This window comes from Homarus americanus, unplaced genomic scaffold (genome assembly GCF_018991925.1).
Source record: "Homarus americanus isolate GMGI-L3 unplaced genomic scaffold, GMGI_Hamer_2.0 scaffold39155, whole genome shotgun sequence".
NCBI classification, from domain to species: Eukaryota; Metazoa; Arthropoda; class Malacostraca; order Decapoda; family Nephropidae; genus Homarus; species Homarus americanus.
This window is the reverse complement of record NW_024737042.1, coordinates 20,550,943-20,564,521: the sequence shown is the minus strand read 5'-3', so window position 1 is coordinate 20,564,521 and position 13,579 is coordinate 20,550,943. Positions and strand designations below refer to the sequence as shown.

General features: G+C 38.1%; 2 protein-coding genes across 3 annotated transcripts in view; one reads left to right on the top strand and one right to left on the bottom strand.

The window, feature by feature from the left end:
• Positions 1–2,803, bottom strand: part of LOC121872758 (unconventional myosin-XIX-like) — a 31,959-nt gene extending 29,156 nt beyond the window's left edge. Inside the window, exon 1 of one of the 2 annotated variants that reach the window (XM_042375810.1) lies at positions 2,629–2,803. In XM_042375810.1, the coding sequence (XP_042231744.1) occupies positions 2,629–2,631 (3 nt within the window). In that variant the 5' untranslated portion in view covers positions 2,632–2,803. The remainder of the gene's footprint in view (positions 1–2,628) is intronic. The other variant, XM_042375809.1, reaches the window with a different exon arrangement.
• Positions 2,804–4,150: 1,347 nt separating this feature from the next.
• Positions 4,151–11,403, top strand: LOC121872757 (RNA helicase aquarius-like). Its single transcript, XM_042375808.1, has 2 exons — positions 4,151–4,343; positions 6,748–11,403. Exon 2 carries the CDS (start codon positions 6,805–6,807, stop codon positions 11,023–11,025), a length of 4,221 nt encoding a protein of 1,406 aa, XP_042231742.1. The 5' UTR covers positions 4,151–4,343; positions 6,748–6,804; the 3' UTR covers positions 11,026–11,403.
• The last annotated feature ends 2,176 nt before the right edge of the window (positions 11,404–13,579 follow it).

Below are 13,579 nucleotides of genomic sequence, written 5' to 3'. Positions count from 1 at the left end.
GGGTTGGGTTGGGTTGGGTTGGGTTGGGTTGGGTTGGGTTGGGTTGGTTAGGTTGGTTAGGTTAGGTTAATGATGGTTGGGTTAGGTAATGATAGTTATGTTAGGTTGGAATGGTTAGATTAGGTTGGGTTGGGTTTGGTTGAAAAATTAAAATCTAACTAATCTGCAACTATATTTCCTGTGACTTTTTTCCCACATTTGAAATTTTGTCTCAAAAGCTGGGGCGGATAAAGGAATATCCGGGGGGGGGTCCAAGAAGTTGCAGGTGGGGGAAACATGGTGAGCATAGAGAATCCACCCAGCTGGGGGATTTGGGGGGTAGCTGTAACCCCCCCCCCCCCAGAAATTTTTTTAAATCTGACCAGTATCATGGGCATTTTGAGGCCATGTGCACTTGATATTAGGAGATATTCTGAGGTTAATAGTAATTACCTTTTACTATACAAAAATACTTGAGTACAATACTGCATTAAAGAAAAAAGTATTGGAATTTTCTGATGAAGAGGGGGGTGGTTCAGACCCCCAGGACCCCTCTGAAAAGAAGAACCAAGATAATGGACTCCAGGATTTGCTTGGACACACTGATCTATTTCCTTCTATTACATAAGCAATTATTATTTCTCTGACATGACCCGTGACAACATGCACACTAAAGAGATCACTCAGCACAATGAAAAGGGTAAAAACCTGGTTGAGATCAATGATGGCAGAAGATTGTTTATCTGGACTGTGCATAATGGGTAATTATCGTTTTGGCCATCCACCATTTGGGAAATTAAAATTATGAAGGTCAGAATTGTCATAAAAAACCATCGGAAAACTATAATTTCAACCTAACCTAACTTATAATCCTAAAATTCGCTGGATGACCAAAACGATAATAATACCGCATAATGAATGTTCATTGAAAGAAGATTTGTGACAATAAGCAAAAACTCCTACAGAAATTACATAATTGATAAATTCTTACAAGATCCAAAGAATATGTCATTTTTCCTCTTCACTCCTATTTTTCTATTGCAATTTGCCCTATAATTTTATATGTAGAAATTCTAAAACTCTAAGTTCGAACCAAGTTGTGTAAATATTGACAAACACAGCTTATATGTTTATTTAGAGCTATTATATTTGTGATGCAGTCCATGTACACCAGGGATAAGTTTTATGGTAATCTTGGAACAGATGGCTAACACCAGAACGGGTTGTTCGATTTAGTTCATTTTATCCACAGATGTTCTTTGGGTGATAGTACAGCAATGCACAGAACCTAATAGAACCTGACCTAACCAACCAAAGAAACCTACCTAACTTCCTAGCTGAGGGTGGATTCCCCCCCCCCCCACATATTAAACAGAAAAAACTTACAGTACTGTACTTTGATATGTGGTACCAACGAAAGCAATTGTCTTTAAGTGGCCTGGTGTAATTTTACGTTTTTTTGTGGACATGAGAGTATTTTTTAGTTTAGTTTTTCTCTATCTACAATCATAAATCACTTGTATTGGGCATGGTAAGAAGGATGAGGGAAATTGTGGGGTAAACCACAATGAAATATTGATCATATGACACTGAAATGATGTCTCTACATGCTTTGTACGTGAAGAAATTATTTACCGTAAATAACCTGAACAATCTGCCGTCACCACACATAGTCTGCTTGTATACAACCAACCCACTCAGTCCAGTGTAATCTCACGTCCACTAAAAACATAAAATTACACTATGACACTTCAACATAGTTGCTTTCATTGGTACCAGATATCAAGATACAGTAATTACTTTCTGTTTAATATGGCTAGGAAGTTATATAAGGTTAGGTAGGTTTCTTTGGTAGGTTAGGTCAGGTTCTATTAGGTTCTAGTAAATGTAGCCTCTTTTAAAATACTATAATGATAAGAACATGTGGAAAAAAATGAATGAATTCGAACAATTCCTTCTGGTGGTAGTGCTGTTCTCAGACATTACCATTCCTTATAACCAAACATAACCTAACCCTGAGAGACATAAAAAAAGGCTGTGGATATTTTGCCATGACTGGCCAAGCTCCTACTAATGCTATTTTACTTTAAGTGCACTCTGAATAGTTAACCATCCATTACCAGTGAACAACGCGAGAACTTTATTCCTTTATTTGACCGTGACTCTGGCGGCATTTGGCATATATTTCACCGTGAGTCGATCGATGTGTAGCTGTACACATACCTAACCAGATTTCTGCTGTGCATGGAAATTTATCATCATAAAAGAGGTGACATTACTAAAACCTAATAGAACCTGACCTAACCAACCAAAAAAAAAAACCTACCTTACCTAACCACCCCCCCCTCATATTAAGCAGAAAGTACTTAGCCAATCAGAGTACAATCACGGTAAAATAGCGTTAGTTGGAACTTAGTAGGTCACGGCAATATATCCACTACATATAAAAAAATACGGAGATTTTGTGCTTTAGGTGATTTTTTCCATCCCCCTGGAAAAGTTACATCGTACACACATGTCCATGAGCACAGTCACTACAGTGTGTAAGTAAAATAGACTTTCAGTTTTCTCGGAATGAAGCAACACTTTTATTACAGCGACTGACAGTCCTTATATCTAATTATACTAACAACTCCTCTGTACAATTACCATATCAATAAGATGTCGGTGACTTCACAACTTATCTTAGATACGAAATCCCAGTAGTCTTCCCATTATTATAATAAATCTGTCCGTCACTAACACACCACCACTACCCACAACACTCGGTGACTTACAGTAGTACTTCACTACTTATTTACCACCTAAAATATAGAAAATCTGATATACGTCCAGTACATCATAAAAATATAATTACAATTAGCAACATATTGTGTGTGTTGATACATGATATTATTAATTAAAGACTTTCAAATAACTTTAGATTCTCATTTCACTCCATCAGCTGATATGAATAGCTTATTTTAATATTTTACAGCAGCCCTTTAAGCATATCTTATCTGGTGTTCTTTCTGGTTGAAATATCTAAATTTATCAATATATTGACCTACTGAGCTATTATTGGATAACTTTAAGAGGATATGAGAGAATATGGATCCCTTAGTACCTACTAAAGTTGCCTCACAACAGATAATTACTCGCAATCATTCACTTTCATTATTAGTATTCTCTTAGTGACTTGTGTTAGCCAACGTCAATTTTGCTCCCCGTGACATGAATTTTCAGATGATAATAAGTCACTGCCTTACAGGGAAAACTAGTTTGTTTTGGACCACTTTTAATATATATATCCTTGATAAAAACGCAATTTTTTAAAATGCAGCTCAATTTTCCAAAATTAATTAATTAGCGAATTTCAATTAGACTATTTCCACTGCTCTGGTACCATTTCTCTTTAAATAGCGTTAGTGTAGGGGGGGGGGGTTAAGTGCGTTTTTCAGACACATGTCTACATTTATGTTTGTCTAGTCTCCATTCAAATTTCATGTATTTACTGCTGAATCTCAAATCAAGTACTGTATTGAGTTGCAAGTCTCCAGTCAAAACGAATATGCAAGATTTTCATTCATATAATGCTTTATACTACATTTAAAACCTCTGAAACTGTATCGGTGGCTCGTGTACTGTACAGGCTCCAGGGTGCTGGGAGACCTGTCACCCCTGTGTCTAGTTGTCTCACGGAGGGAACCAACTTGACCGATAATCACCGATACATTTTTAAGTTTAACAAATTTATTGGCAGAGCTTGTAGTACAGTTTGCCTCGCAAACTGTACTACAAGCTCCGAGCACCCTGGAGACTGTACAGTATACGAGCCACCGCATACTATTGCCATTGGTCCACTGGATGTATTATTCATTGGTGTTATACAAATGGATATAAATTTAAAAAAAAACAAGAGAACAACTTTGTCCAGGATACTTCCAAATTTCATAAATAAAGGGAAAATATTTTCCCAGAACGTATGCATATACTCGGCACTTGTCCGATTCCTGAAACTTTTTTGTAATATCATATGACCACTCAACAAAAAACTGTTAAAGCTATGTAAATAAAAATGACCTAAAATATATTTTTAATAATTTTATTGCGCAATACATGTAATTTTATGATCATTTGCGTAATATCAACATCCCTTTACCAATTGTGCAACAGTTGAAGACACGAACAAGTTGTAAACATGGCCATTCCTCATTGTGTTCACTAAACCCAACTTGTCTTCAAATCTTGTGTAGTTTGAATGTGAACTTACAGTATATTGATATGTTCACCAAGAACTGTTAATAAAATAAGAATAAGGGGGAGGAGAAGGTGTTGCTAACCCCGGAGATAACTCTGATATACACACACAAGAGGATTTACAGGTAAACTTTGGTTTATATGATAACTTGTAGATTGAGTAAAGTTTTATCTGATGAATTACTGCCAGGTGAAAGTGTAAAAAAGCTCTGGTACCTAATATATCAGGATTTTTCCATCTTATTAGGATAGTGATACGATATTTGTGAGCAGTGCCACCTTGTTAATTGGCATTGTGATACCCCATTAGTCAGGATTGTCACCTTATTAGTTAGCATAGTACCACCTTATTAGTAAGGATAGTATCACCTTATTGGGCTAGAGCTGCGTTATTTGTCAGGGTAGGAAAAGGTAAAGATTTGTTAATGGCCGTAATGGGAAATTAATAACGTAGTGGATATTTTGCCGTGACCGGCTAAGTTCCAACTAACGCAATTTCACCGTGAGTGCACTCTGATTGGCTATGTACTTTCTGTTTAATATGATGGGGGTCTGCCCCCTGGTTAGGAAATTAAGTAAGGTTAGGTAGGTTTCTTTGGTTGGTTAGGTCAGGTTCTATTAGGTTCTAGTAAATGTCCCCTATTTTGTCAGGATAAGTTTTCGTGCATAACAGAAATATGGTTAGATATGTTTATAGCTACACAATGATTGACTCACGGTGAAATAAATGCCAAATGCCGCCAGTCACTGTCTAATATAGTTCTCGCATTGTTCGCCAGTAATGGACGAGTAGCCAGTCATGAGTGCACTCAAGGTAATAGCATTAGTAGGAACTTAGCCGGTCATGGAAATGTAAACCTTATAACACTAGGAACAACAGTGATTTCTTCCAAAGTGGGTAGGGCTTTGACGATGAGGGAAAATGTGGGTTAAAACACCCCAAAAATTAAAAAACCTTACCTAACCTCTTTGGAAGGTCTTAATAATATAACAACCTTCCTTATTTAACCGAAGAACAAAGAAAAAGAGTTAATATTTTGTATTGAACATGCACGGAACTTTATAGCGATTCATATATAGGGTGTTTGAGCAGAAAAAATATAGTGTTTCTGCTGGAAATTGAGTTTTCGAGTTATTTTCACTTTATTTCATTAAAGAGAGTACAGTACAGTAGCTACTTCCATTGCTGGCATGTTTTGTGAGGCAAATCAGACAAATTTGAATTTTTTTGCTAGTTGCTCTTCATCAATACCTGTACCTGACTCGCCGTTAGAGCTCAGTTTACATTCCCATACAATATTTTGTTGAAGATTAACATTAGTCCAAACTCCTCCTTCACTTGAACCAGTGTTGTGAATCTGTCCTCTAGAGATACAGTAGCAAGTGGGGTGCCCTAGGGATTGGGGCCCTAAGCATCCACTTTCACCTAGAGCCAGCTCTGACTGCAGTCATCTGTATGCTTGTCTTATATTTGCCAACTAGTTACAGTAACAATTTGATAAAGGCTATATGTGCAATACATGTCATTGTCCATGTGTAATATTAACAGATGCTAAGTGACAGACAATAACTAAAAACTCTGAAATTCTATTTGCCAATGAAATTTTTTGACCAACTGGTTTTTGGACATTTCACCACTCCAGACACTTGGCCACTCGTCACATTAATAAAATTGAATTATAAATCTAGTCTAACTAATCCTAACCTTACCTAACCAAACTAATCTAACATTATTAAATCCAGCTTTACAAAACTTAATGAATATTAATCATTTACTGCTGGCCAACTTGCCAATTGGGTGACAGCTAAACAGCTACGGTAAGTAATGTAGTCAGATTTTCTCGTCGTGTTACTTTGGTCACCTCGGGTAAGTTGGCACATGGGAATTTGCATCCTTGCTATATAGTCTTTTCTCCTCTTTTCAATGAGTGTTTCTTGGTGCACCAAAGGCCAGTTTTAGGTTTCTGAGAAGTTTCTTGGTGACCACTGGGGTAGGATTGCAAGATAGTTGTTATTCCAGCAACCCAAAATATTTGAATGGTGTTAAACATACTATGTTTGTTGAGGATAGACTTGTGATATTTCACACCCCAGGATTTTCTTCTAGAAAATACTGTACAGGGGGCCCCAGGGTTATAAACGGGTTCCGTTTCTGAGGAGGTTCTTGAGTCGGAAATATACGTAAGTCTGAATACGTGCATACCGTACTTACAGAACAATGTTTAAAATCCCACTATATCATAGCCTAAGCCCTTATATATGTACATCTAAAATCAATTAATTTAAGAGAAAAGAAGAGATAGAATGACAAATACAGTAAAAGATAAGTCACGGATATAAAATGCTGTAAATTTAAAGTTTATCCTTGTATGTATGGGCAGGCGTTTGTAAGTCAGGAACCCCCTGTACTATAAAGTATTCTAAAAATTTTATGTACAGTATTTGTTTATGTTTCGTCGATTATGTTTCCCATAGCAACAGTATTAGCTATATATTCTGTACATTGATTATTTCCATTTTACTTTCCAGATAACTGGTACACCTACAGTACAAACATATGAAGGATACATTGGTATAAGAAGAAAAATGAAGGGGCTAACAGTTGACCAAATCAGTGCTGATCGTGTGACTTTCTTGGCACAGCAGTACTGGTCACCTGACACCAGAGACTCCCATCTTCCCTTTGACCCCCAAGTGATTGATGATGTCTACGAAAGTGAAGTTAGAGCGACTGATTTTGCCACGCGGCGCATTGTTGTGTTAGAACTAAGTCAATACTTGGAAAATTATATCTGGCCCAACTACTCAGAGAATGCTTCCTCTGCTCATCTTATGTCTGTTGTCATCCTAGTTAATGAGAAATTTCGTGAACGTGTTCCTGCCTGGGATTCATTTGTGAAACACCCACAACCTTTTAGTGACTTTCTGAGGCATCTTATGAAAGCATGTTTGGACTCCACCGACAAATTTTCTCAGAAAGAACAAACTCACGTGGTAGTATTTCTCAACCATTTATATAACAGTATTGAAACAGACCTCATACGTAATGGAATTAGCCACACTGTATCTTATAACATCTTAGAGTGCCTTTCAGAAGGTCAGCTTCAAGCCGTTCTAAAAGAATTCCCCAACTGGTCAAAGGCATTGAAGAGAACAGCACGCCACAGAAAGAAGCTTTCAGGTGTAGAGTTAGAGAAGTTTGATTTTGATACCAATTTCTTGTATTCCCTCATGCAGCAATTCCTCAAAAAATTATCAACCATACCTGCAGGAGAGGAGGAAGTTAAAACAGATGTTGTTCACTACTGTGAAAGGTTTCTGGAACTCATGATTGACCTCGAGTCTCAGTTACCTACAAGAAGGTTTTTTAACACCCTTCTGCATTCTTGCAACCTACTTGTTAAATGTCAGTTATCTTCACTGGCTACCAGAGAAGAGGGTAAGTTGTTTTCACAGTTACTGCATATATTAAAGGTTTTTGGACAATTTGAGATAAATGATAACACAGGACAACCCCTCTCTGATCTAGATGTGATGAAAATTCACTATAATCAGGTGAAGCGAGTACAAAGCATTACATTTAGAAACTTTCCCCAATTGACACAGTTCAGCTTCTCCAGTGTGGCTGCAGTTGATGACACAGAAACATTAAGACAATTTGTAGAACAGCTAGAAGATGATGAGTTGAAGAACTTATGTAAGTTACTTCACCTGCTTCCTAAAGAAGATGAAAATGAATGCAATAGAAAATATCTGATAGAATCGATGCTTTGGAAATACCAGCGACGTATCTCACAGCTAGAAGCAATAAATCGTATGCCACTATATCCAACAGAACAGATAATTTGGGATGATAACATTGTTCCTTCAGAGTATTTCTCTGGTGATGCTTGTTTGGCATTACCTAAACTGAATCTGCAATTCCTAACTTTGCATGATTATCTTCTGAGGAACTTTGACCTGTTTAGATTAGAGTCAACATATGAAATTCGTCAGGACATAGAAGACATTGTGATGAGATTGAATCCATGGTCAGCAGAAGATAGAAATGTTGTTTTCAGGGGATGGGCTCGTATGGCACAGCCTATTGTAAATTTTGCCGTGTGTGAAGTGGCTAAACCCAATGTTGGGGAAGATAAACCATCAAGAGTTCGAGCAGACATCACAGTTAATTTGAGTGTAAGAAGAGAGATAAAAAGTGAATGGGAAGCTTTGAGGAAGCATGATGTGTGTCTCCTCCTTTCCATCATCCACCCAATGGCATTCCCTAATCCTGAAGGATATTTTCCAGATGAATGGGGTATCAGGTACATCCGTGGATGTGAGGTGGAGGGCATGCTGGATGAAAATGGTCGAGTTATTGAGGAAGGACCAGAGCCTAAACCAGAGCTGAAAGGAGAGACCAGAACATTCCGTGTTTGGCTCGACTGCAATCAGTATAAGATTGACATGGACAATATTAAATCCAATGATGGTGGTGAAGATGTATATGAGACCTTCAATGTCTTAATGAGAAGGAAACCCAAGGAGAACAATTTCAAAGCTGTCCTAGAAACTATCCGTGACTTGATGAACACAAAATGTGTTGTACCAGATTGGTTGTTGGACATCATTCTTGGATATGGTGATCCTGGAGCTGCTCATTATTCACATAGAGAAAATGCTCTGGCCACTTTAGATTTCAATGACACTTTCCTGGGTTTTGATCACCTGAAGAAGAGTTTTCCAGGCTATACCATTAATCATAATTTAAAAGCTGTTATGCGGCCTCCATTCAAACTATCTTTCGAAGATCAAAAGTCGAGTAAGCGACCAGCTGAGGAAGAGGATAACAAAGTAGAGAAAGTGATTCACGTGGAGCCATATGTTGTACCAAGTCGAGGTCCCTATCCATATACTGTACCACGTAAGAACCGGGTGCAGTTCACACCCACTCAAGTGGAAGCCATTCGCTCTGGTATGCAGCCTGGTCTAACTATGGTAGTGGGACCTCCAGGCACAGGCAAGACGGATGTTGCTGTACAGATTATTTCCAACATATATCATAATAACCCAGCTGAACGAACCCTTGTTGTCACCCACTCTAATCAGGCTCTTAACCAGCTTTTTGAAAAGGTCATTGCCCTGGATGTTGATGAGCGGCATCTTTTACGTTTAGGTCATGGTGAAGAAGCCTTGGAAACGGAAAAAGACTTCAGTCGGTATGGCCGAGTCAACTACGTTCTCAGTAAACGACTTGAGTTATTAGATGAAGTAACGCGCCTCAAGGAATCACTCGGTGTAGCTGGTGAGATGGGCGCTTCCTGTGAAACGGCCGGTTACTTTTTCCTGCAACATGTTTTAGCTCGCTGGGAACGTTACCTTAGTTTGGTTACTGCCACTCCTGGCAAGCCAGTTAATGTTCAACAAATAAATGAACTATTTCCTTTCCATGTTTTCTTTAGTAATGCACCACAACCATTGTTCAAAGGGAAAAGTTATGAAGAAGATATGGAAATTGCTGAGGGGTGCTTCCGATACCTAGGAAATATATTTACACAATTAAAAGAATTCCGTGCATTTGAAATGCTTAGGAGTGGTCTTGATCGTACAAGGTATTTGCTGGTTAAGGAAGCTAAAATTATTGCCATGACGTGCACACATGCTGCTCTCAAACGTCGAGAGCTTGTAGATTTGGGTTTTCAGTTTGATAACATCTTGATGGAAGAAAGTGCCCAGATTCTAGAAATTGAAACATTCATTCCATTGCTTCTACAAAATCCAGAAGATGGCCGCAATCGTCTCAAACGTTGGGTTATGATCGGTGATCATCATCAGTTGCCACCTGTCATCAAAAATATGGCTTTTCAAAAGTACAGCAACTGTGAGCAGAGCTTGTTCACGCGGTTTGTAAGGTTGGGTGTTCCAACAGTTCAGCTAGATGCTCAGGGACGTGCTCGTCCTTCGATTTGTGCACTTTACAACTGGAGATATAAAAACTTGGGTGACTTGCCTCATGTAATTTCATGGCCAGAATTTCGCATTGCTAATGCTGGAATATTTTATGAGTACCAGCTTATCAATGTTGATGACCTTGAAGGGCGTGGAGAGTCAGAGCCACGAAAATATTTCTACCAGAACTTAGCTGAGGCAGAGTATGTAGTTCATTTGTATATGTATATGAGGCTGATAGGATGTCCAGCATCAAAAATTTCATTGCTAACCACTTACAATGGCCAAAAAGAGTTGTTACGTGATGTGGTTGAACAGAGATGTGCCCGGAATCCACTGTTTGGTCGCCCTCACAAGATCAGTACTGTGGATAAATACCAAGGCCAACAAAATGATTACATCCTACTGTCCCTCGTTAGGACACGTGCCGTAGGTCACCTCAGGGATGTGAGACGTCTCGTTGTCGCCATGTCACGTGCCAGGCTTGGCCTCTACATATTTGCTCGTGTTTCACTCTTCAAGAACTGTTATGAACTTCAACCAGCATTTTCTATTCTTGCGAAGCGTCCACTACAGTTACATTTAGCCCCATGGGAATACATACCTACTGACCGACCTTACACTCAGCTCCCTCAAGATAAGCCTGTGGTAGTAAAAGATGTTACTCATATGAGTAGTCTAGTGCACCAGCTGTACTCTGAGGTTTGCTCAACTATTCAAGCTGTCGCAGGGATTGGTGAAGCACCTGGAGTCATGGCCACTCATGAACTGCCCCCAGACACTGGTGCACGTTATGACTCGGATGAAGAGACAACAGTAGAGAAAGAAGAATCAGAGAGTTCAATGCTTATTGTTAATGAAGTTGACAACAAATGAATTGAAGTCTCAGAACTTTATACAGTACAATACTGTATTTACATTGTTTTAAAGTAATTTGTTAATATGTTTTGTAAATAATTTTGTGTCATTTTTGATGTGTGGCTTCATCATGTACAGTTCTTGATTATTTTTTTATTTTTTGTGCAAGAAACTTTTAGTAGCAAATGAAAATATTATCAATAAATATTGCAGTATTTTCTCTATTTTTTTTAGAATATCTTTTTAATAATATGAATTCTTGAATACAGTCTTTCACTACAACTCAGAATTATGTAAGAAACAGATTTACAACTTTAATTACATGTAGGATAATTACAGTATAAATGCATTTGTAGTATTTTGTTTTAATAAATTGTATTGATGAGAGGACTTTAACACTGTTTCTATATCCTTAATACAGGTAGTCAGATGGATACAAGTAGTACAGTATACTGTACAGTAAAGTAGGGTCTTAATGTATGCGAGGGTTACGATCCTGAGTTCCAGCATAAGTGCAAATTCACGTATATTCTGGTTCCCCTTATAGGTACAGTAATATATACACATATACGTACACCTACCGGTATGCTTTTAATTTTTATTATTAAATAGTTTATATTATATTTTCTTTATTTCTAAGCCACTTTAGAGTATTAAATAAGTTTATATGTACAGTATTTTTTCCCCAAACAAGTACAGACAAGTTATAAACATGCTGCAGTGTAAAGGTAGTTCAGGGGGGTTAGAGTGGTGGAGGAGGAGGTGGAGTCAGTCTGACAACAGTTTTTGTTCAAGAGTAAAAGCTTTTCTTTTTTTCTCTTCACTTCCACCACCTGAACGCTTCACACTCTTTCCACTTATTATAATTAATAGCAACAAAGTTGACACTAAGGTAAAGCACAGTCTGTGATAACACATGTTCCTACTTGATAGACCTATTTACTTTACTCAGTCAAGTTACAGTATGTATATCCAATTTGTATCTGCATTGTAAAAAATTTATTCCATAATACAGTACATTTATTGCATTATGAAAAGATAAGTTTCAGGAGAACTGACTGCTACTGTAAATTGACATATTATATTGTAATTTAGTACTTATGGAACTACTGTAATTTAGTACCTAACACATTAGAAAATTAATAAAATAAAATTCATATAAGTAAGTTTTTGTAGAGCGGGAGTTGTTCACTGAAAGCCAATGGACTGTTGCAGGACTTAGTGAAACCTGATACTTGATATTCTTCTACACACTAAAACTCATCGTAAAATGGAAACCACCCTGAACCATGTACAGTTGCTAAAACAAATATCTGTGCAGGTGGGGGTCGTTATGCTCCGAAATTTTACGTGTGACTAGTGACAGCCTCATATACCAAAATTTATCGTCCATGGTCTCATTGTTTCCCACAAAGTATGCACAGATAATTGTTTTAGCTACTGTACACGCAGCCTGTGAGAACCTCAGTCTTATTATCTCCACTGAGAAAACTAAGGTGTTCAACAAACAAGTTGGTAACCGCAAACGTGGCCCTGCCAAGTTTAAAATAGGTAACAACACTACTGACTGTCTCTTTTAAATATCTTGGTGTTTCCATCCCTTGTACCTTACCTGCCATACAACAACTAACCTGCCAAATTACTGACAGACTGAAACCCCTTAGAAGTGTAGCAGGGTACAGCCCACATTATGGTGCTAATACAGTATTAGAATTGTTAAATCAATATACCTAGGCCATATAAAATCTTTGATAGATTACCATGCACTAACCCTGGTCTTTTGTGACAGTTAAGGCACTGACAAACTCGAAAAAATGCAAAATAAAACAATACAGTATTTAATATCAGGAAAGAACCAGGTACTGTATACTTTTTCGGAGTGAGAATTGTAAACTCTTTGAACAATCTGCCGGAGACTGTTGTGGTGGCCCAGAGTGTGAGCTCTTTCAAGACCAAACTTGACCAACACTGGCACAGGTACAGATACATTTTGGAGCCAGTAAATGCCAAGTACTAGCCAAGAGTACGTAACAGAGACACGAACACCCAAGCAACTAATGAGCTAATCAGTGGCGAAAAGGATAAAAGTAAAAAGTAAAAGTATAATATTCGGACCACTAGAGTTTGTTATATACACCCCTTGTGACTTCTACTCTGTAATCCTTTTGCACTACTGCTCACAGGATGAGTATGGGGTGCACAATAAACTAGCTGTTATAGATAGCAAATTAAAAAATAAATTCCCCTCACTTTCACTTTTCTATTTGTCTCCCCCACACACTGCCTGAGTGGCTGCCCATTTCCCTCTTCCACTCACAACCACTCTCCATGCTCCCCCATCTCTCTGTCTTATTCTCCTCTTATTGCTCTCTGTCTGGATGTCTGTTTGTAAGCCTGTCTATCTGTTCATCCGAGTCAGGCCCAGGAAAACAGGTGTTAACACAACTTTACATGTAGACTCTGTAGTGAGGACTGTTGACAATCCTCTTACGTGTTGCAACGTTAACAAGGGATCCATTTATACCGGACTGAGGCGAGCAGGCGTTAAGGGAATGGGTGGAGGAGTTAAAGG